General features: G+C 39.9%; 1 protein-coding gene and 1 non-coding gene across 4 annotated transcripts in view; one reads left to right on the top strand and one right to left on the bottom strand.

Annotated features, from left to right (window-relative positions):
- The window catches only part of Dync1i2 (dynein cytoplasmic 1 intermediate chain 2), a 69,790-nt gene extending 48,340 nt beyond the window's left edge, over positions 1–21,450 (bottom strand). For 2 of the 3 annotated variants that reach the window (XM_004660352.2, XM_045147104.1), the window contains exons 1-4: positions 21,044–21,195; positions 18,380–18,496; positions 14,520–14,637; positions 205–295 (exon numbers count right to left, since the gene is read on the bottom strand). In XM_004660352.2, the coding sequence (XP_004660409.1) occupies positions 205–295; positions 14,520–14,637; positions 18,380–18,487 (317 nt within the window). In that variant the 5' untranslated portion in view covers positions 18,488–18,496; positions 21,044–21,195. Of the gene's footprint in view, positions 1–204; positions 296–14,519; positions 14,638–18,379; positions 18,497–21,043; positions 21,196–21,306 lie in introns of those variants that run through there. The other variant, XM_045147105.1, reaches the window with a different exon arrangement.
- LOC123460366 lies at positions 15,246–15,352 on the top strand. Its single transcript, XR_006636931.1, has one exon. It is a non-coding gene; the product is annotated as a U6 spliceosomal RNA (small nuclear RNA).
- Positions 21,451–23,549: the final 2,099 nt, after the last annotated feature.

A 23,549-nucleotide genomic window follows, 5' to 3' on the forward strand; every position in this document is an offset into this window, starting at 1 on the left:
GTTACTTAACTATTCACTGAGTGTGAGAATTAAAATACTATTGAAAAACATTTCTCCCAATTTACAACAAAGAATTTCTATGCCATTAAAATTTGAAAATGTGATGACTCAGTCAATATAAATATTTAGAATCCCTCTAAAGCACTAGCAGTATTGGCACTGAAGGTATTCTATGATGAAAATAATGAAAGAAAATTACTGTACCTAGATCCCACGGCGCCATCTCCAGAATCCTGGCTCCCAGCTTCACTTGGCGTGCTCACAGATTTGGAGGATGGAGACATCGGGGGAGGGACTAGATAGTAAAATAGACAGGAATGCACTGTTACTACACGAAGAGAATGCTTAGCTTATGACATTTCAAACATAATTTACCATGAAATAATTAACAAAAAGAAACGATAATGACAAAACAAAAAGTAAAAATACATGAATGAAAATGAACAGTAGAAAGAAAGGGGAAAAGACAAAGTTAACAATGCATGCTGAAGATTCATGCAATTTCTCTGGCAAAATGCATTCGGGCTTTATATTTTCTAAAAGGCAGGATTATGAAAGGATGCATCTTCATTCACAAATCACCAAATGTGGGCACTAATTTCAAAGGAGAACATTCCATTTCCCCCCTCTAACTTCTCATTTTTAAGACCATCTAATTATATGTATTTACAATTGTTGCCAAAATTAAAACCCTGAACTATGCTTCAAGTAATTGAATCTCTGTCTTTCTAAGATTTATTTTAAAATTTAATTTGTCTAATAAATTTTTTCTATTGAAAAAACTTTAGGGATGAAGGTGTAGCTCAGTGACACAGTGTGGTCCCTGGTATTGCCGAAGAATGTAATTTAAAACTGAATCCATTTCCCCCTATTTATAAAAAAAGGCAATTTGGAGAAATGACTACAGCTAAAGGAATGGCTCCTTTAAAATGTCCATTAGTTTCCAGCCATTTGGGTGAAAAATGCAAACAGGCCATAAAACAGCATGCCTTTCAGACATGGTGCATAACGTAACACAAAGTGAGGCATGCAAATTAAACAAGGCAAGACTTATGGTAACTTCCTTACCCCAGTATTCAGAAAAAACTGAAGTGTACAGACAAAGATACAGACACCCAAAATATTCTTAATCCCTTCTTATAGAAAACATACATTTTTCATAGTATATAAAACAATAGCAAATTATTTCCCCCAAATTATCAACTTTTAACCCTATATAACAGCAGATGAATGTGCACATTTTATGCTATGTATGACAGTTGGAAAACTTTTTGGTTACCATTACAGGGAGAATAGAGGATCATCACTGCCATCTTCTGGTTAAGTTTACCATAAATATCCCCAACCCCAAATATCTTTTTAAAATAATGTTTCAGTGTACAATATTAAGTGACCAATACAGTTTATGCTGAGCTGAACAATCTTCATTTAACAGTCTACTAAACATAAGTTAAGTTCTCAGTTAAGCTGGAACTAAAGAAACATGTATTGTATTGAAAGATTGTGCCTTTAGTCACACTAAATTCTTGCAATGGACTTGAGGGTTTAAAAATTTACATATGCTACAACAACAATGATGAGTTTAGTAGTATAAGCAAACTGTACATATAGAATGATGAGCCGCATCTTAAAGAGGTTCATACAGGATCCCCTTTTATTTCCTCATTAACATATCCAATTAGTGGCCAGTAAGATTAGAAGAGAAAAAAACTCACAGCTACGTTTGTTTATAGACATATAAGGATTGTTTTCTTTTGCTTCAATTTCATTGACGATAAATTAATGAATACATCCCAAAATTATATTCTTTGTGCTGAAAATTAACTTAAGGCCAGCTGATAGAGAGGACTCATAAAAAAGGATTCTTAGCTATCAGCTAACCCACCAATTTCATCTTATAATAGTAAACAGTGCACACTACAGAAGAGACAACCCTATAAAATGATTATTACTATTACTATAAAAGAAAAATGTTACTAGATAATAGGGGAATGGGAGTTTTATTTGGTGACTACCACATTTTAACTCAGTCTCAGAAAAATGAAAGAATACAGTAAATTATACAATAAGGCAATGTCATTCACTCTAAGATTTCAAACAAATGAAAGCATTCACTAAGAAGGAAAAAGACCCTGAACTCATAGACTATCAAATCTAAGACTCACTTCCGGAATTCATTTTTAAGGATGGTTTATGAGTTCAATCAGCTTTAAAAATAGCATAAGATACAAATAAGCTTTTCCAAGAATTTGAAATATGACTTGCTCAATAAGAACATTATTCAAATTGCCTTTACAATTGTTTATAAACAGCCTGAAATGGGCTTTAAACTGTGCATGATAATGGAATTATCATAAGCATGAGTATATTAATGAATTTAAGCCTTTTAGAAGTTTATTGCAAAGATAACACTTATTCCTTTCTTTGAGAACCAAGTGAAAATATGATATAAACTGAAAAAAATCTACACTATAGCCTTCACAGATCACATAGGTAATATAGAAAGGATGTAACCGCTTAGTTCTCTAAGACCAAAAAAGCCAATCAAGAAGGTCTTTCCTGACAGATAAGACCTTGACCTTCCAAGAATATAAATTAACATCACAGCTTTTGGTCAGTGAGAAACAACTATAATATTTTAACCATAAAGGACCTGAGAATGTACCTGATGTCAAACTAGCTTTAAGCCTGGTCAATCACCTAGGACTACACAGAAGCCTCAAGGATGCAGTATGGTACACAACTCAAGAAAGTCTCTGACAAGAACGGGCTTTTACTAGGAAGAAGGATGTAGGAAAGGAAGACAGCAGTCAAGGGAGGTGAATGGAGAGGGTAGGAATGCTGGTAGAAAACAGCACATGGAAGGAACAAGCTGCTGGGACAACCAGACATGAGTGAGATCTCTCCTCTAGCTCAAGGACACACAGTGCAAACACACTGTGCCCCCTAGTGGATAATGCGCTCCTAGCCTAGAGTATTGACATCTGAGTAACTGATTTTCATACTTTATTTTTGTCTTTATGAAAGACATTGTTTTAAATATTAGCCCTTGGCAATACTGATTTCTTCATTTCCTATGTCTCTTCTCCTTACAGTGAAGATAAATTGTTGAATATTCTATTCAATATAATTCAGAGCATTAAAGTTTCAAAAAGAAGTTACTAAACTTTTGTAGTAGTAAAGTACCATAAAGAACTAATACTCCCTGTTATGGAAAAATTTTTAAAGACTATACTATACTTGAAAAAATAAATTTTTTTCCAGTGTAGCATAGTCTTTAAAAATCTCCTAACATGTTATCCTAACATAAAATGTTCAAAACTTACAAGAACAGAGAAGGGGGAAATGTAGCAATTCAAAGCTGTGCCTAAAATTAGCTTTTAAAGACTGGTCCCTTAAACTTCAGACAAAAGTCAAACCATTTGTTTTAGGAGGTATCCAAATTTCAATTTATATTATATATATTCATTTTTATTTGGCTTTCCCAAGTGGGAAGATATAGGACCTAATAAAAACTAAACAAATATTTAAGGCGTAGCCTGTGCTAGTAGTACCAGGAATAAAAGTGGGATTTGGCCGTCAAGAAGCTCAGAAAAAAAAAAGGTCAAATGACCATTAAGAATCTACAGTAAGCATGTTTTATTATTGGTACCTTTTTAAAAAGTAAAATCTTAGAAAGGGTGGGAGAAGGGTTAATCAAAATTAAAGATGTTATGAATAAGCCATACAGAAACCTCCTTCTTCACTACCTAAATAATATATATGTTAAAAAAAAAAAAAAAAGAGAGAGAGAGAGAGGGCTGGAGAGATGTTAGTGGTTAAAGGCACTTGTTTGCAAAGTCTGATGACCCAGGTTCAATTGCCCAATACCCGTGTAAAGTCTGATGCATTAAGTGACACATGTATCTGAAGATCTCTCATCTTCTTTCTCTCTCTCTCTCTCTCCCCCTCCCTCCCTCCCTCCCTTCCTGAAAACCAATAAATAAAAATGTTTTTAAAAAATGACAATTTGGAGCTGGGCGTGGTAGCGCATGTTTTTTTTTAATCCCAGAGCTCAGGAGGTAGAGGTAGGAGGATCGCTGTGAGTTTGAGGCCAGCCTGAGATTACACAGTGAATTCCAGGTTAGCCTGGGATAGAGTGAGATTTCACCTCACAAAAAGAAAAAGAAAAAAAAAATGACAATTTGGGCAGAAGGACCCTGTCAGGGTGGATAATGCTGTGTCCAGAAGACATAGATTGTAATAGGAAAACTTCAGTCCCAGGGGTGGATGTCTTCCAGTTAGTTTTTGGTCAGGGAGACCCCTAATGCCCCCACAACTTTACAGGCTATAGCTAAAATTCTTAGTTGCCCCCCAGAACTAGATGGTAAAACCCTACAGCTAAGTGTTTACATACTTGGGCTGAAAGACACTAAGAAATGAAACAAGCTGAATGGGACGCCTCCTCCCTGCTGACTAGCTGTCATGATACTGGAAAGAGGTATGCAGCCTGCCGGGGGAGAAAAGTCAACAGTCTTAACCAGAAGTGCACCCTGGAAGCTTTATAAGTGGCTAGCCAAGCCAAATGTGCTAATTTGTGCAATAGTGGCATGTCTGTTGTGGGGGAAACCAACCACTCACTGATTGAACTTGAGGTATACTCCACAGAACAGAATTCATGTCTGGTACTGAAAACCTAAGCAAAAGTCTATGGCTGGGGAGATCATAAACCCTAGGGGGAAAACTACTACTGTTATCTGGCTAAATGAATATATAATACTTGCCAAACTGCTTTCTAAATACTAACTACATATATTTTTGTTTGTTTTCCAAGAGATGGTCTCCCTCTAGCCCAGGTTGACCTGGTATGCCATACAGTAATGCTCTCACATTTGTTTAGAGAAGTTTCTGTTTTCAGGTAGTGGTGATCACTGGAGAGACTCAAAGATCATCAAAGTGGGCTGGGGAAATGGCTTAGTAGTTAAGGTGTTTGCCTGTGAAGCCTAAGAACCCTAGTTTGATTCCCCAGGACCCATGTAAGCCAGATGCACAAGGGGGTGCATGTGTCTAGAGTTTGTTTGCAGTGGCTAGAGGCCTTGGTGCACCCCGTGCTCTCTTTCTCTCTGCCTCTTCCTCTCTCTCTCTCAAATAAATAAATAAAATATATATTTAAAAACTCATCAAAGGGGCTGGAGAGATGGCTTAGTGGTTAAACGCTTGCCTGTGAAGCCTAAGGACCCCGGTTCGAGGCTCGGTTCCCCAGGTCCCACGTTAGCCAGATGCACAAGAGGGCGCACACGTCTGGAGTTCGTTTGCAGAGGCTGGAAGCCCTGGCGCGCCCATTCTCTCTCTCCCTCTATCTGTCTTTCTCTCTGTGTCTGTCGCTCTCAAATAAATAAATAAAATTAAACAAAAAAACAAAAAACACTCTATTTAAAAAAAAAACAAAAAAAAAAACTCATCAAAGTACTGAGAAGACATGTCAGTGAATTCAGCACTAAGTAAGCCATCTTTATCATACTCTTCAAGGTTCAGAGACCATTGGTGGTGGAAAGAAGGTAAGAGCCAAAGGAAAAGGAGTGCTTTGTAATACTATCTTCCAGACACAAAGTGGCCATGACATTTATGACCTCACGGTGGGTGATTCTATCTACTTACGTAATAGGAGAGAAAAAAAAAAGTCATCTAAACAGATTAGTTGGAAAGAAGTAGAAAGAAGAGGTATGGGGAATAGGGAGGGCATTACGATCAGGGCATATTATCTATATGTATGGTGCTTTTCAGAAAACAAATTTTAGTTGAATAAAAAAAAATGAAAACTGGGCTGGAACGATTAAGGTGCTTGCTTGCAAAGCCTAACCTAGGTTTGATTCCTCAGTTCCCATGTAATACAGATGTACAAAGTGGTGCATGTATCTGGAGTTCGTTTGCAGCAGCTATAGGCCCTGGCATGCCCATTCTCTCTGCCTGTCTCTGCTCTCTCTCTCTCTCTCCATGTGCAAATATATTTAAAAAAAATTTTTTTTAAGTGAAAACCCACTGGGCATGGTGGTACGTGCCTTTAATCCCAGCACTTGGGAGGCAGAGGTAGGAGGATAGCTGTGAGTTCAAAGCCACCAAGATTACTGAGTAAATTCCAAGTCAGCCTGGGTTACAGCAAGACCCTACCTCAAAAAACAAAAGACAACAACAACAAAAAGGTGAAAACCCACATTATAGTATTCCAGCAGTGTTTTATATTTGTATAGTTTAATAATATTTAATAATTTCTCAAGAAATACTTTCATAATGAAAAGAAAAACAAGTACCCACATCCTGGGTCATGATATAAGACAGATTCTTTCCTTACTATGGGTTATTGAGAAAAAACAAAAAAACTAGCTTAACAGACAGCCTGTATCTAATTTTTATATTTTTCAGGCCAAATTATAAGTATTGGACACTGTATTAGAGTTATAGGCATATGTTTTTAAGGTTTATGAAATACATTTTGCTTATTTTTTAAAGGCAGAAAAATTTTTCATAAAGTGCTTACTTAGCCCTTTGTAGATTCCATTACAATGGTATCTAAAAGATGAAAAATGGTTTAGAAATAAGAAAGGAAAAATGTGTAATGACCCTACTAGAAAGCTTAAATGCTAAAATCTTAAACACAGTGTTAACTTTACCTAAGGATCAGCAGACCCTTAATTTCCCTTAGCTTTTTAAAGGCTAGTATAGCCACAATGGATGACTTCTAGCTTTAGCAAGAGACCTTTCTCAAAGAATAAGGTAGAAATCCATAGAGGAAGACACCTAACGCCAATCACTGGCCTCCATTCACATGTGCACGTGTATATATGATGCACATGCATACCCGGGCATACGCACCCACCCACAAACGATGTATATGTAATACATGCACACCACACAATACACATAAAAATGCAGCATTAATACTATAATATTTGCTTCAGCTAAAACCACTTATTTTCTAGTTCTATTTGATTAAAATCAGTTTATTGCTGATATTAAAAATATTTTATCAAGGGCTATTTTCAGCTTCAACCAACTTTCCTCATAGTCAACTCTCTAAACTCAATATTACCAAAGAAAGCCTACAAACCTCTTAATAACTGAATACAAGCTACAATTCTGATTAAGCAATCTAGTCTTTAATAGTTTGATTTAATGACCCATTTAAGAAACTCTCTTGGAAAAAATAAAGAAATAAAATTTCAAAACAGAAATTATCTTGCTTGAAGCCGTCTTCCATCATACTTGAGGCCCTGTATAACCTGGCATCTGCCATCTTGCTGCTCTTCTCCCTCCATCTTATCAGACTACTCCTGGGTCATACTCCTCAGGAACACTCTGCCATTTCCTCTACCCAGCAGGATCCCACTCTCAACCTTAGCACCTCAGCAAGGCTGGCTCCTTGTGATCTTTCTTCTTATTTATGAGAGAGAGTGAGAGAGAACTGGTATACCAGGCCTCAAGCCACTGTAACTGAATTCAAGATGTGTGCGCCACCTTGGGTGCATGTGCGACCTTGTGCATATACATCAACTTGTGCATCTGGCTTACATGAGTTCTGGGGAGTTGAACCAGGGTCCTTAGGCTTCACAGGCAAGCACTTTAACTGCTAAGCCATCTCTCCAGCCCTCTTTCTGGTCTTTCCATCCTCATTTTATACACAAATCTTCCTGAACACCCTGTCTAGTGTCAGTCTGGATTGTCTAACGTATCACCATGATACTCTCACTCAAAGGAACAATGTTCTTATCTGTATTACTCAGAAGCCCATTCCTATTCCTGGTTTATCAAAGGTACTAAAGAAACACTTCTGGATTAATGAATTGATAAACCTTTCCCTAAAAATCAGTAAAACTAAGTATTAGAAATTTGAGTTTCAAATGCTTCAAATATTTTCACTGCTCAAAAGAAAGTCATATTTATGGCATATTCTAACTCATCTGAATTTAGATTATATATTGCCCCCTACTAATTTTATACTCAAATTATGGCCATGCAAAATGTCTAGCAGCTCCTCATTTTAAAAATCAATAGAAAGCAGGGCGTGGTGGCACATGCCTTTAATCTCAGCTCTCGGGAGGTAGAGGTAGGAGGATCGCCATGAGTTCAAGGCCACCCTGTGACTACATAGTGATTTCTAGGTCAGCCTGAGCTAGAGTGAGACCCTACCTTGAAAAAAAAAATTAATAGAAAACAAAAACAATAAAAATCAATCAAAAATGTTCATAACTGATAAGAAGAGCTGTGAGGACATCACTTTCCTGGGGAAGAAAAGAATCCCTGCACGATCTCCCAGTAGTGCCTTCCCAAGGGTAGCTTCGCCTTTCACTTCCAGTATGCTCGCCCCCACTGTCAGCCTGTCAACGTGAATAGCTTGCTGTTTCCTTTTCAAATTCCGCATCTTCTCTCATATTTCTTCTGCCTGAAAGGTTTTCCTTTCCCATCTGTGTACACTGAAATCCTACACACAAAAACCTTAATTTAGCCATGAGTGATGGTGCATGCCTTTTTTTTTTAAGGCAAGCCCAACAGGCTGCCTTTAAAAAAAAAAAATAAATGAGAGAGCGAGAGTGAGAGAACTGGCATGCCAGGGCCTCCAGCCACTGCAACAGAACTCCAGACATGTGTGCCCCCTTGTGCATACATGCAACCTTGCATGCTTGCGTTTTTGCGTGCTTGCATCACTGTCTGGCTTACATGGGACCTGGAGAGTTGAACATGAGTCCTTAGACTATGTAGGCAAGCACCTTAACCACTAAGCCATTTCTCCAGTCCAGTGCACATCTTTAATCCCAGAACTCGGGAGGCAGATGTAGGAGGATCACTGTGAGTCTGAGGCCATTCTGGGAATACAGAGTGAGTTCCAGGTCAGCCTGGGCTAAAGAGACCCTACCTCAAGAAAAAAACAAAACTCTATTTCACAAATAACATTCATTTGCCAATCAAGACCACATATTCTTGAAAAATATCCTCAGGGATTTCATTATTTTTTTTAAAAGCTGTAAGTAATTATACAGCTTTTTTTTTTTTTTACATGTTTCATCTGAATAACATCCAAACACAGGCATAGGAACATACCCATGCTTCCTAGGATAGATACAAGGATCATGATAAAGGTTAAAGAAATGCAGATCAACAAGAATGCAAAAGGACAATTATACTTCCTTTATTTAAAGTTCATCTGTCTTTCAGCACACACTAGAAATTTAACATATTACTTAGCCCCAAATTCTAAATCAAATGTGGCTCATAACAAGTTTAAAAATTATTTTTATTTGTTTATTTACAAGAAAGAGAACATGCAGCAGGGCCTTTTATCACTGTGACCAAACTCCAACCAAACACATGTGCCACTTTGTGTTTCTGGCTTTAATGTGGGTACTGGGGAATTGAACCTGGGCCAGCAGGCTTTGTAAGCAAGCATATTTAACCATTGAGCCACCCAGCCCTCATAAATTTTTTTTTTATTATTTTTTATTTTTTTTGCTGGGCATGGTGGCACATGCCTTCATGAGAAAGAAAATGAAAGAGAGAGAGAGAGGAAAGATAAACAAAGAGAGAATTGGCATGCCAGAGCCTCAGCCACTGCAATCAAATCCCAGACGCATGAGCTACCTTGTGCACATGTGCGACTTTGTGCACTCGCGTCACCTTGCATCTGGCTTATGTAGGACCTGGAGAGTTGAACATGGGTCCTTGGGCTTTGCCAGCAAGTGCCTTTACTGCTAAGTCATCTCTCCAGTCCCCAATTTTTTTTTTTTTTTTTGAGGTAGGGTCTCACTCTAGCCCAGGCTGACCTGGAATTGACTCTGTAGTCTCAGGGTGCCTCAAACTCATGTTGATCCTTCTACCTTGGCCTCCCAAGTGCTGGGATTAAAAATATGCACCACCATGTCCAGTCCCATCTTTTTAAAAAATAAAATGGGCTGGACTCAGTGATTCTCTTCCAATGGGGAGAATAGGGTAGAGAAGGGATATTTTGTGACTTCTAAGAATAACAATAGAGAGGGCTAGGGACATAGTTCAGCAGGTAAGAGTGCTTGCTGCATAACAAGAGGACCTGAGTTCGAACCCTAGCACCTACATGAAAAACTGGGTGTAGCGGTGCTGGGAGGGGTGGAGACAGAAGAACTGAGCCAGTGGAAGTGAAAAACAAGGAGTCCTACATCAGGGAAATAAGGTGGAAGAGAGAAAGAGGACACATGATGTCTGCCTCTGGACTCTCTATACATGCAGCCCATGCATATACACATGCATATACACCCTCACACACATATCCTACACATATGCACACCAAAAAATATATAAAATAAAATAAAAAGTTAAAAGGCCAGCTTTTCTTGTTTTCTCTTCTTTCTTTCTTTTCTTTTCTTTCTTTCTTTCTTTTTTTTTTTTTTTTTGCAGGCCCACTTTCTGTCATGATGCTCCCTCTAAAATAATTGAAGTAATATGCAGTAAACAGACTCAAGTGCAACACATGAATAGGAGCTCAGCTTTCCTAGTAACAACAGATCCCAACTTACCAGCCATGTAGATGAAAAACCCTGAAAGCAAAGCTTCTAGCCTGAGCCAGTCCTTCAAATTTCAAAACCATTAGAGATCCCAGGCTAGACATAGTCAGCTATAACACTTCAAAACTCCTGACCAACACAATCCATGAGACAATAAATATTTATGGGGTGGATTTTAATGGGGGGAGGGACTGATAAGACAACATAGAAAACTTCTATATAAACTATAACAACAAAATGAAATACCAAATAGCTCCTGCTCTCTAGACCCCGAAGAAAGAAGTCATAACCTAAGGAAAGGAAGCTTTAACAGTTGAAGTTTATCAAGTATTTAAGAAAAAAGTAACAACTTCTATAATAAATTCCAAAAAATAGCAAAAAGGAAGTTGCCAATTTATTCTAAAACTGTAACTATGGGACTGGAGAAATGGTTTAGCAGTTAAGGCACTTGCCTGCAAAGCCAAAGGACCCATGTAAGCACAAGGTGGCATATGCATTCTGGAGTTTGATTCCAGTGGCTGGAGGCTCTGGAGCACTTCCCACCCCACCCTTCTCTTTTACTATCTGTCTGTCTCTCTCTCTCTCTCAAATAAAGAAAGAAAAAAAAAAACAAACCTGTAACTATGGCTAACAAACATGGCAGTACAATTACAGGCAAACTTCATTTATAGGTATTTATATCAAAATCCCTAGAATATTACTTCATTTGTTTAAAATACAGGAGAAAAACTCACCTGCCACCTTTAGAAGTGACTATTAGTAATTAAAGTGAAAGTAATTAAAGAACAGTCTCCTGCTTTTCTAACTTTTGTTAAGGGCAATCCCTTTATAAAAGAACTTCAGCCATTAAATGCAGAAAGGAGGGAGAATTACAATTCAGCAACGTGTACATAATTGATTATAAGGATCATCAATGAGCATTAATACATTAGGTAAAAAAAAATAAAACTGATGAGTGGCTGGGGAGATTAAAGGCACTTGCTTGCAAGCCTGCTGTCCAGAGTTTGATCTGCATCAGCACCCACGTAAAGCTGGCCACAAAGTGACACACCAGTCTGTAATCCCAACCTGCCTACAGCAATGGCTGGTGGAACCGGAAGAACCTGGAAGTTCCCAGGTAGTAGCAGCAAAAGCAATGAGAGAAACCGTGTCTCAAAAGAAGGTAGGAAAGGCTGAAGAGATGGCTTAGTGGTTAAAAAGACACTTGCTTGCAAAGTCTATGGCCTGGGTATGATTACCCAGGACCCATGTAAAAATAGATAAACTGGTACGTGCATCTGGAGTTTGTTTGCAATGGAAAGAAGCCCTGGTGTGCCCATTTATATCCATTCTCTCTCTCTGCTTGCAAATAAATAATATTTTTTTTTAATTAGAAAAAGAAGGTAGGAGAAGAAACATCACAAGGTTGTTCTCTGACCACACTTTGCTGTGGCCCACATGAGCCCCTCCCCCCACTGCAATACACACACGCAGGCACGCGCACGCACACACACACACAAAAATAGTTAATAGTAAAAGCTGATAGAGAAAAGAACATTCACATGGTACCCAAGTATCTCCTTCAGTTACTACTTATTAGTCACAGGGGTAGTTATGATGGAGAGACCTATCTATCATGATCATAAATAATCACAGCAACACTAACAGCTCAGCTCACAAAAATATACTGCTGGTTCAATACCTATAAACTCCCACGGCATCACCTATGACATTCTTGGCAAAGTGAATCAAGCTTGTCTTTCCCCTTGGGACAGGGTTTCACTATTGTAGCTCAGTCTGGTATCAAACTTGCAATTCTCCTGCTTTAGTCTCCCAAGTACTGGGATTTCAGACATATGCCATATGAATAGGCAATCAAACATTTTTGTTTTGGGTTTTAAAAATATTTATTTATTTAGAGACAGAGAGGGAAAGAGAGAGAATTGGCATACCAGGGTCTCAGCCACTGCAACTGAAGTCCTGATGCTTGCACCACCTAGTGAGCATGTGCGACCTTGCGCTTGCCTCACCTTTGTGCATCTGGCTTAGCAGTCAAGACACTTGCCTATGAAGCCTAAAGACCCAGGTTCAATTCCCCAGTACCCACATGAGTCAGATGCAGATGGTGGCACATGCATCTAAAGTTTGTCTGCAGTGGCTAGAGACCCTGGCATGCCCATTCTCTCTCTGCCTCTTTCTCTTTCAAATAAATAAGTAATATTTAAAATAAATAAGTAAGGGAGGTGTGTTAGGGTTTAAGCTTAGTGATAGAGTGACTGCCTGGCATGTGTGAAGCCTAGGTGTAACCTTTAGCATCATGGAACAAAACAAACAAAATGGGCTGGAGGGATTGCTTAGTGGTTAAGTGCTTGCCTGCAAAGCCAAAGGACTCAGGTTTGATTCCCTAAGACCCACATTAGCCAGATGCAGCACAAGGGGGTGCAAGCATCTGGAGTTTGTTCACAGTGACTAGAGGCCTTGGCATGCCCATTCTCTCTCTCTCTTCCCCTCTCCCTCTTTCTCTGTCAAATAAGTAAATAAATAAAATAAACTTCATATCAGGATCCTGAAAAATAATAAATCTGCTTTAGAAAAAAGGACAAACAAGAAAGCAATCTAAATATCTAAATATAAAACTATTAGAAAACTGTACAGAATAATATATTTGCATCTTCAATATAGAAAAAAACTTAGCCGGGCGTGGTGGTGCATGCCTTTAATCCCTGCACTTGGGAGACAGAGGTAGGAGAATTGTCAAGAGTTCAAGGCCACCCTGAGACTCCATAGTGAATTACAGGTCAGCCTGGGCTGGAGTGAGACCCTACCTTAAAAACAAACAACAAAAAAAAAAAAAAAAAAAAAAAACCTTTCTTTTTATTTCTAAATACATTTTTTAAAATTTTATTTATATTTGAGAGAGAAAGAGAGGGACAGATAAAGAGAAAGAAAATGGGTACACCAGGGCCTTCAGCTGATGCAAACGAACTCCAGAAGCATGTGCCACCTTATGCATCTGGCTTATGTGAGTCCTGGGGAATCAAACCTGGGTCCTTTAGCTTTGCAGGCCAGTGCCTTAACTGCTAAGCCATCCCTCCAGCCCCCAAATTTCTTTTTAAAAAGGTGGAAGCTGAGTGTAGTAGCCTAAGGACCCAGGTTCAACTCCCCAGAACCCACATAAGCCAGATGCACAAGGTGACACACACAAGGTCACATACGTCTGGAGTTCAATTGCATTGGCTAGAGGCCCTGGCTCACCAATTCTCTTTTTCTCATAAAAACGTAAAAATTAAAATATTGCGTGTGTGCATGCATGTGTGTGAATGCAGATGATCGTGTGCCACGGCACACATGCTATCAGAGGACAACCTTCAGGTCAGTCCTCATCTTTCTACCTTACTTGAGGAAGTCTTTGAAGTCCCACTTTGCTGTTGTTCTTTACTGCACTCACCATAAGCTTCCCGGAAATTCTCCCGATTCCACCTCTCACCTGTCAGCATCAGCATGCTAGGATTATAGAAGCCCACGATGGCTTCTGGCTTTTTTTTTTTTTTTCTTTCTTTAATATGAGTTGGGATTGAACTCAGGTATTCTGGCTTGAACCAAGACTGTTTTATCCACTGAGCCATCTCCCCAGCTCCTACTCCTAGGCTCTTGAATACTAGTAATGTCACTGATTGATCATGCCTCTCTTAGCCTACAGAAAAGAATACATATTCATTTTTGAACTTAACACAGTATGTCACACAAAGCTTGCTAAACAGATTTTTAAAAAAATAAATTACTGATTTAGTAAGAAAAGTCAATTGGTGGTTTGGCATATGTTAGTAAATATTAATCTTGTAGGTCTTCTGAGCAAATAAAATAACTATGTACTAGCATATCTAAAAAGGCAATTCCAAGTAAATGATAAGATTAATGATTTTGAGATACGAAGAAAATATGCAAAATATGTCAAATCAACTCACTGAGCTGGGACCCGGGTAGGCTGGAGAGAACACTGCCTATCCTTACAAACAGAGAGACTCGTGTCCTTACCAAGGGGGGACTCTGAGGTCAGCCCCATGCTCTGCAGCAAGGCTTCAGCTTCTCTTCTCTTTTTCTCAAGGTCGGATTCTTCCTGAGCAGGAGCAGTAGCTTCCTTCTTCTGGTCTGTCTAAAATTCCAATTTAAAACATACGTTTGCGTACAGCACGAAATATTCCCATTTGTAAAAAATACTTTTAGGGCTACGGAGATGGCTTGGGGGTTAAGGTGCTTGCCTGCAAAGCCAAAGGACCCAGGTTCGATTCCCCGGATCCACGTTAGCCAGATGCACAAGGTGGTGCATACATTTGGGGTTCAGTCTCTCTCTCTTTCTCTTAAATAAATAAACATTTTAAAAAGAAAGGAAACTGCTTCTTTTTAAATATATCTATATACATATTTTTTAATTTGAGGAATGAGAATATAGCTCAGTGGCAGAGTGCTTAGCATATGTAAGCCCTGGTTTAATCCTCAGTGCTGCAATACAGAATCTATATACATACACACACACACATATATATATATATATATATATATATATATATATATATATGCGCATATATGTATGCATGTGTGTATATGTAACATACATATACATACACACACATTTTATATACATATTAAAGTGCTACCCTTTTAGGACAAAATTAGTTTTAAATAAAGATTTTATTTATTTATTTTCTTTACTAATTATTCTCATTGAGTCTATGTTTCTATTTAATCAAGAAATTTCCACAAGTGCTCGCTTCAGCAGCACATATACTAAAACTGGAACGATACAGAGAAGACTAGCATGGCCCCTGCGCAAGGATGACATGCAAATTCATGAAGTGTTCCATATTTTTAGAGAAAAATCAACTCCTACCAAATCAGAGATCCCAGAGGCCCTCAACACCTCATCACTGAAGCAGACCAAAAATGAACCCAACATGGTTCAAGGAAATTTTGCGGAAGAGGGGGCAGAAAGAATGTCAGAGCCACATGTTGGGTCATGATATGCAGACATTTATCCTGCCCATAACTGTGGGCTAACTCCACAATATGACCCATATATTTCAACAAGGAGGGGCCAAGGTAATGGATGAGCATAATAATGGTACCAAATTGACTGTATTAGCTGAGTACAAAATTAATTAATTTTATTTTTTTTTAATTTTTATATTTTTTTTTTGGTTTTTCGAGGTAGGGTCTCACTCTGGTCCAGGCTGACCTGGAATTAACTCTGTAGTCTCAGGGTGGCCTTGAACTCATGGCAATCCTCCTACCTCTGCCTCCCGAGTGCTGGGATTAAAGGCGTGCGCCACCACGCCCGGCAAAATTAATTAATTTTAAATAATCACAAAAAAAGAAATTTCCACACAAAAAAAATTCAAAATAGCCACACATGGTGGCACGTGCCTGTAATCCCAGAACTCAGCAGAATCATTCAAAGTCCAAGACCAGCCTGGTCTACATTGTGAGTTCTAAGCCAGCTAGAGCTACAAAGTTAGACCCGATCTCAAGTAAGTAAATAAACAAACCAAAAATTTTCAAACACATACAATTTTTTAAATGCACTTAACTTCAAATTCTCTGTATTATGAAAATGATGACCACAGACAGGAATCATGGAAGCTTCTCATCCCTAGTGATACAAAAGCTTAGACACAGAATAACTGTAAAAGGGGAAAAAAAGTGCCCATACTCACTCTCTCTGTATCTGTCTCTTTTTCTTTCTCTTTCTCAAATAAATGTAAAAAAAATTTTTTTAATCTCATTAAAGCAACCCTCAACACTCTCAGCTCACCCCAAAAATCTCAGGTACAGTTGAAGCTTTCCAAGGAAATGTTCTACAAACACACTACAAATGATGTCATCAAGGCAATTACTACTCATGTTTGAATGAATTTCATTAGTCAGAATGCTCTATATCACTTTAATTCATCAGAAAATTTCACCACAATAGCATAAGAATAAAGACTGTGTTACCAAGCCCACACCAGACTATAACAAACTTACTGCTTATTACCACTGAATTCTTTTCTTTCCTTTTAATATTTTATTTATTTATTTGAGAGAAAGAGGCAGATAGAGAGAGAATGGGCACACCAGGGCCTCTCGCCACTGCAAACAAACTCCAAATGCATGTGCCACCTTGTGCGTCTGGCTTTGTAGGGGTACTAGGAAATTGAACATGGGTCATTTAGCTTTGTAGGCAAGTGCCTTAACTGCTAAGCCATCCCTCCAGTCCCTGAATTCTTTTCTAAAGCTTTATAAACTCTGAACCAAACATCAAGTGTGTAATACATCTCCCTTAGAGGTTGCATATGGTCATCTGTAGAAAATACAAAGCAAGCTCTTAGCACCAACCAGTTTAGGGCCACATATACCATCTGGATGGGCTCTACCAGCCTGAATCATGCTTCTAACCAAAGCTTGAACCCTCTTCTAAGTGTAAAGAACAGAGAGGCTGAGGAGAAAGCAGCAAATTCTTCACTTATAGGCCTTCATGGCATAATAGCAATGCTGCAACTTTGATTTTTCTGCCAAAAATTTTTCCCTTCAGTCCCTAAGAGATTTCTTTTATACTGACCATTTAAAACATATTTGTGGTAAAAGTATTCAATTCTTTTTTCTAAAGAGTTTCAGGAGCTGGAGAAATGGCTTAGTGGTTAAGGCACTTGCCTGCCAAGCCAAAGGACTCAGGTTCAACTCCCCAGGACCCACGTAAACCAGATGCACCAGGGGGAACTTGCTGTACTTCATGATACTAGCAAGCCTACTCAGCAAATTTATTTCATTAACTCACAATGGAGAAGTACAGCCAGGCATGGTGACACACGCCTTTAATCCCAGCACTCATGAGGAAGAGATAGGGTCGCCAAGAGTTCCGGGCCAGCCTGACACTACATAGTGAATTCCAGGTCAGTCTGGGCTAGAGTGAGACCCTACCTCAGATATTAAAAAAAAAAAAAGAGAGAGAGAGGAAGAAAGAGAAATACAGGTACTGGAGAGATTGCTCAGCAGTTAAAGACACTTGCTTGCAAAGCCTGATGGCCTAAGTTCAAATTGCTAGTACCTGAGTAAAGCCAGATGCACAAAATAGCACATGTACATGGAGTTTGTTTACAGTGGTACGAGGTCCTGGAGTGCTCATTCCCTTTTATTTATTCTCTCTTCCTCTCATTCACTCTCTCTGCTTTCAAAGAAATAATAATTTTTTTTAAAAAAAGACAAGTACAAATCCTCTGCTCAAATAAATTATGTATTCAGATTGCCATTAATATTCATTCTGGAAAGGTTATTAACAGATTAAACTAGCAAAGTATTCAGTAAAAAACTAATTTAAGCAGGGCGTGGTAGTGCACACCTTTAATCTTAACACTTGGGAGGCAGAGGTAGGCAGGTCACTGTGAGTTTAAGGTCAGCCTGAGATTACATAGTGAATTCTAGGTCAGTCTGGGCTAGAGCAAGACCCTACCTTGAAAAACAAAAACAAACAAAAAGCCCTAATTTAAGATATGGAAAGTAATTTATGATATAGATGCCCTGTCTTATAAGTTATTATAATGCGAAGTCCCCTTTACTTCATATAACAAGTGTTTTCCTAAAAGACTACACAGGCAAACTGACTGAGCTTCCATAACTCAGTCTTAGAAATGTGTCAATGTATAAGAAATAATTTCACTTAGTAAAAGAAATCATATTTTAATTTACCAGTTTTGCCATTTTCATATATCTGGTTTTAAAGTAAGGTTTGCTTACTGTGCCATATTGATAACAACAACTGCTAGACATTTAACTACGTTGAAGTTATTATAGAAAGGTAGGTACAAGTACTTGAAATAGAATTGACTTATTTTATATGAGATTTTCTTTTTTAATCAACATACTTCCTTTTTTTTCCTCTCTTCTTCTTTTCTCTTCTTTTCTTCTCTTATTTGGGCCAACCGCTGCTTCTTACGTTCCAATTCAGCTTTTAATTCACTTTTGTCCGACATGTTTGTAACCTAAGAAGCATACATTCCATCATTGACAATAATCATTACACTGTTAAAAGCATCATACTTAAAACTGTGTAGGGCTGGAGAAATGGCTTAGTGGTTAAGGCGCTTGCCTGTGAAGCCTAAGGACCCAGGTTCAATTCTCCAGGTCCCATGTAAGCCAAATGCACATGGTGGCACATGCATCTGGAGTTCATTTGCAGTGGCTAGAGGCCCCAGAGCACCCATTGTCTTTCTCTCTCAAATAAGTAAATGAATAAAAAACTGTGTTGCCAGGACTGGCCTGGAAGTTACTCTAGCCTATTCTGGCCTTGAAATCACAAGTATCCTGCCTCAACCTCAGGAGGGCTGGGATTAAAGGAGCAAGCTGTCACACCTAAATCCAATGCTGTTTTCTTGATGACAGTAGATTAGGGTCCTGGAGACAAAGGCTACAACCAAGACAGAAGACATGGACTGGCATTCTGCTTAAGTCTTAGCCAGCCACGGTGGCTCAAACCTATAATTCCAGCACCTTGGAAACTAGGCAGGAGGCTGTGAGTTCTAGACTAACCTGAGCTGCTTAGTGAGTTAATATCTGAAGCAAATGCTTAAATCTTTAGCTATGCAACACAGATCAACACTATTAATGGAGTCTCTTTTTTTTTGGCATTCATTCTTAGAAACTTGATTTAAAAAAAAACAAAAACAAAACACTAAAAGGCCAAACAGAAAATTCCTTTAAAACCTAGAAGGGCCACGGCTGGACCCCCCCCCCCCGCCATTAATATCCTATCTACAGTGCCTGTGACACTTTAACACAATTATTTGTGAATATACAAATAATTCCATAGTTCCATATTAGACTGTTTTTCAAATTAGGGACTGTGTTGTCATTGTTTTTGTTACTGTCACAGTGTCCAGCATGGTGACCTTAATGCTATATTGATAATCTCTAAGTAAATTATGGGTAAGGCAAACAGAATTATAAAGAGCTTTTAAAAAAACCACAAACTATCACATAAGCACTACTTCATCTTCAGTTTTAGAAGCAGTATCAAATTGTGATTTTTCAGAATTCAAGAAGTAACCTAAACAGGTGTGGTGGCTCGTGCCTTTAATCCCAGCACTTGTTTAAAGCCAGCCTGGGGCACAGAGTATGTCCTGGGTCAGCCTGGGCTACAATGAGACCCTGCCTCAAAAAAAAAAAAAAAAAAAAAAACACAACAAAAACCAGTAACCTAGGGGCTGTGTATAAAGTAGAAGCAAGGAACTTGTTACCTTGTTTATCTTTGCCAATCTCTCTCTCTGTACAACACAAGTATTCATTGCTTTAGATCAAGAAAGTTGGGTAAGCCTTAGTAAACTATTTTGGAAGAATCGCTTAAGAAGCACAATTATTAAGTTATATTTAAGGTTAAGTTAGCTAAGAGGTAAAATTCACCTCCTATAAATTCACAAAGAAAATCTCAACACTCTTTTATAAAGACATGTCAGTTGAATTTTCAGGTATACAAAAAAATAAAAAGCCACAATGAACAACTGACATGAGAAATCCCTTAAATACACATATCTCTACCAAAATTCCCGAGAATAAAAACAAGCAAGAGAAATGTTGCTTATTCCATCCTTTTTTAAAAAAATACTTTTTATTTTTATTTACTTATTTGAGAGAGAGATACAGAAATAGGCAGGGAGAGAGAGAGAGAGAGAGAGAGAGGGAGGGAGGGAGGGAGAATTGGTGCACCAGGGCCTCCAGCCATTGCAAACAAACTCCAGATGCATGCGCCCTTTGTGCATCTGGCTCACGTGGGTCCTAGGGAGTCGAACCTGGATCCTTTGGCTTCACAGGCAAGCGCCTTAACCGCTAAGCCACTTCTCCATCCCTCCATCCTCCCCCCCCCCAAAGCCTCCTATTAAGAATTGTGGAAGAAAAAAAAAAGAATTGTGGAAGAACTTCCACACACATGACGCTGTACGTTAGGATAGGCATGAAACAGATACCAAAACTAAGTGGCATGCAGATTAAAGGGAGTAACATGTTAAGTCAACCGCCGGCAGTCGAGTTTGCCGAGCTGAAGCACCGGGGACCAGCCCCGCCATCCCGTGCCAGGCCGGTGCCTCCGCTGCACCACTGACAATGCTCATTTTCTTCCCTCGAGTTCTGTGCTGCACCCCGTCCGCGGCCGGCCACCTTCCAGCACACACGAGGGCAGGAGAAACGCTATCGGCTTAAGCAGTCACAACCTTTTTCATAAAAATGCAGCCAGGAGAAAAGGAATTACTTTCTCCCCAGGGCTGACGGCCAAGAGGGCGCGGTCAGGCAGGGCGTGGGGCCGGAGACCGCGGCACAGGTTCAAGGCTCCCCAGGACGCTGAGCGTGTTGGCGGGGGGTCTGGGGATCATCAGGCCGGAGGGTGGCCTGTTCCCCGGGGCCGCCTGACTCACCGCCCGGCGCACCCCGTCTCTCCTCCCCGAAGCCCGCGGCCGGAGCTGTCACCGGGAGGAGCCAAGCCCGACGGCGAGTTCCCACGCGGGACACACAAGGCAGAAGGAAAACAGCAGTCAACGCACCCGTCAGGTGGCGAGATGGAGAAGCGTCCCCTCGCCTGCAACTTTCCGGCAGCGCTCCTCTCCTGAGCCCCAAAGCCAACTGTCCTCGCCGCAGCCACCGCCGCTTCCCGGTGCACACACATACACACACACACAAAGAGGGATGGGCGGCGGCGGCTACGGCGAGAGCGGAGGGACAAACGTGCTCCTCAAGACGCGGCCGCTTTCAGAAACCAGAGACGGCGTCCTGCCATGGGGAATAGTAAACTCCTTGATGACTTTACCTTTTGTAAAGCAGAAGCTGGTCGATGAAACAAACAAACAAAAAAAAATCCAAGGGATCCAGGGGTTCGAAGTGTGTCCGCCTTGCCAAAAATTTGGGCAACACCACCTTACATTCCTGGCACTGAGCACGCAAGCGCGGCCAATTCGACGCCGCCTGGGAGAACTACAAGCCCCAGAAACAAGGGAATTTGCGTAGGCGAGCAATGCTCTCTGGGAGTTGTAGTCACTGGTAGTAGCAAGGTATGCTGGGATGCGTAGTGTGTCCTGGCCTTTCCGTTTCTTACTTGGGAGGCCTGACTTCCTTCATTAAGATTCCAGTGTGAAGGTTCCAGCGCCTGCCTTCAATGTGTTTTCGTAGGTTGACTATGCTAAAAATGTTGTTATGTATTATACTTTAAGATCTTTGACCCAAAATTGGCAAAATTTTAAGAAGAGCCAAGGCCACTCTGAGACTGCATAGTGAATTCCAGGTCATCCTGGGCTAGAGCAAGACCCTACCTCGAAAAACAAAAACCAACCAACCAAACAAAAAATAACACTTTCTAGATATCTAGATGTATCTGTAGATAGTGGGGAGGGGGGGTGGTCCGAGGTTTATCGAGGCTTCATGTGGCATCTCAGGCAAAATTTAAATTAAAAAAATATATTAATTGGCTCTCCCTCTTTCTCTTATTTCTTTTGAAGCAGGATTTTAATCCAGCCCAGGCTGACCTGGAACACACTCTGTAGCCCAGGCTTGACACAAACTCTGACCCTTCTACTATGGCCTCTCAAGTACTGGGATTAAAAGTGTGTGCCACAATGCCCATCTTAAAATATCTTAATTGGCATACCAAATAAGTCTCTAGTATTTTCTTGTAATATGTATGGTTTTCTCCTGAAAGACTGTTTGGATGGGGGAGAGGAGGGAATGTGTTTATGGTGGCCATATCCAAAATTAATGCTGTATGAAAAAGTAATATGGAAACCTAATCCAATGTAAACTGATTAAGAATAAATTTAGGGCTGGAGAGATGGCTTAGCGGTTAAGCGCTTGCCTGTGAAGCCTAAGGACCCTGGTTCGAGGCTCGGTTCCCCAGGTCCCACGTTAGCCAGATGCACAGGGGGGTGCACGCGTTTGGAGTTCAATTGCAGAGGCTGGAAGCCCTGGCGCGCCCATTCTCTCTCTCTCCCTCTATCTGTCTTTCTCTCTGTGTCTGTCGCTCTCAAATAAATAAATAAATAAAAATTTTTTTAAAAAAGAATAAGTTTAACAAAGATTACTTACTTGGGTGAATGATGGTGCTTCCAGAAACTATAGATTATTAATCAAAAATCTCAATGTCAGGAGTGAGATACCTCCTTATGAGCTGTTGGTCAGGGAAACCATAGAGGCCCCTAAAACAATATAAGCTGGCTCCTGAGGAGATAGCTTGTGTTAAACGCACTTGTCACAAAGCCTGCAGGCCAGAATTTAATTCTCCAGTACCCACACAAAGCTAGATGCACAAAGTAGCACATGCATCTGGAGTTCATTTGCAGTGGCAAGAATTCCTGGTGTATCCATATACTCTCTGTCTCTGTCTTTCTCTCATACACTCTCTCAAATAATTAATTTTAAAAACCAATATAGACTATTGTCATTGCTCTTGGTTATCCACCAAAACTATATGGTAAGTTCCTATTGCTGAAGACACCACATGCTTTGCTTGTAAAGTTGCAAGTTGGAACTGAGCTAGAAGATTCCTCCCTGCTGCTCGCTTTCATAGTTCTGGACAGTGCTATGCAGCCTGATGGAGGAGAAAACTCATCAATGGTCTTACCCAGATGTGGACCCTGTGTGCTAAACTACCAACCTGCCAGGCAAGATATGCCCACTAGTACAAGAATGGCATGACTGTTAAGGGGTTAACCATTGCTTTTTTTTTTTTTAATTTATTTATTTGAGAGCAACAGACACAGAGAGAAAGACAGATAGAGGGAGAGAGAGAGAATAGGTGCGCCAGGGCTTCCAGCCTCTGCAAACGAACTCCAGACGTGTGCGCCCCCTTGTGCATCTGGCTAACGTGGGACCTGGGGAAGCGAGCCTCAAACCGGGGTCCTTAGACTTCACAGGCAAGCGCTTAACCGCTAAGCCATCTCTCCAGCCCTAACCATTGCTTTTTGTTTTGTTTTGTTTTGTTTTTTAAGGTAGGGTCTTACTCTGGCCCAGGCTGACCTGGAATTCACTATGTAATCTCAGGGTGGCCTCGAATTTATGGTG

This window comes from Jaculus jaculus, chromosome 4 (assembly GCF_020740685.1).
Source record: "Jaculus jaculus isolate mJacJac1 chromosome 4, mJacJac1.mat.Y.cur, whole genome shotgun sequence".
Lineage (NCBI taxonomy): Eukaryota > Metazoa > Chordata > Mammalia > Rodentia > Dipodidae > Jaculus > Jaculus jaculus.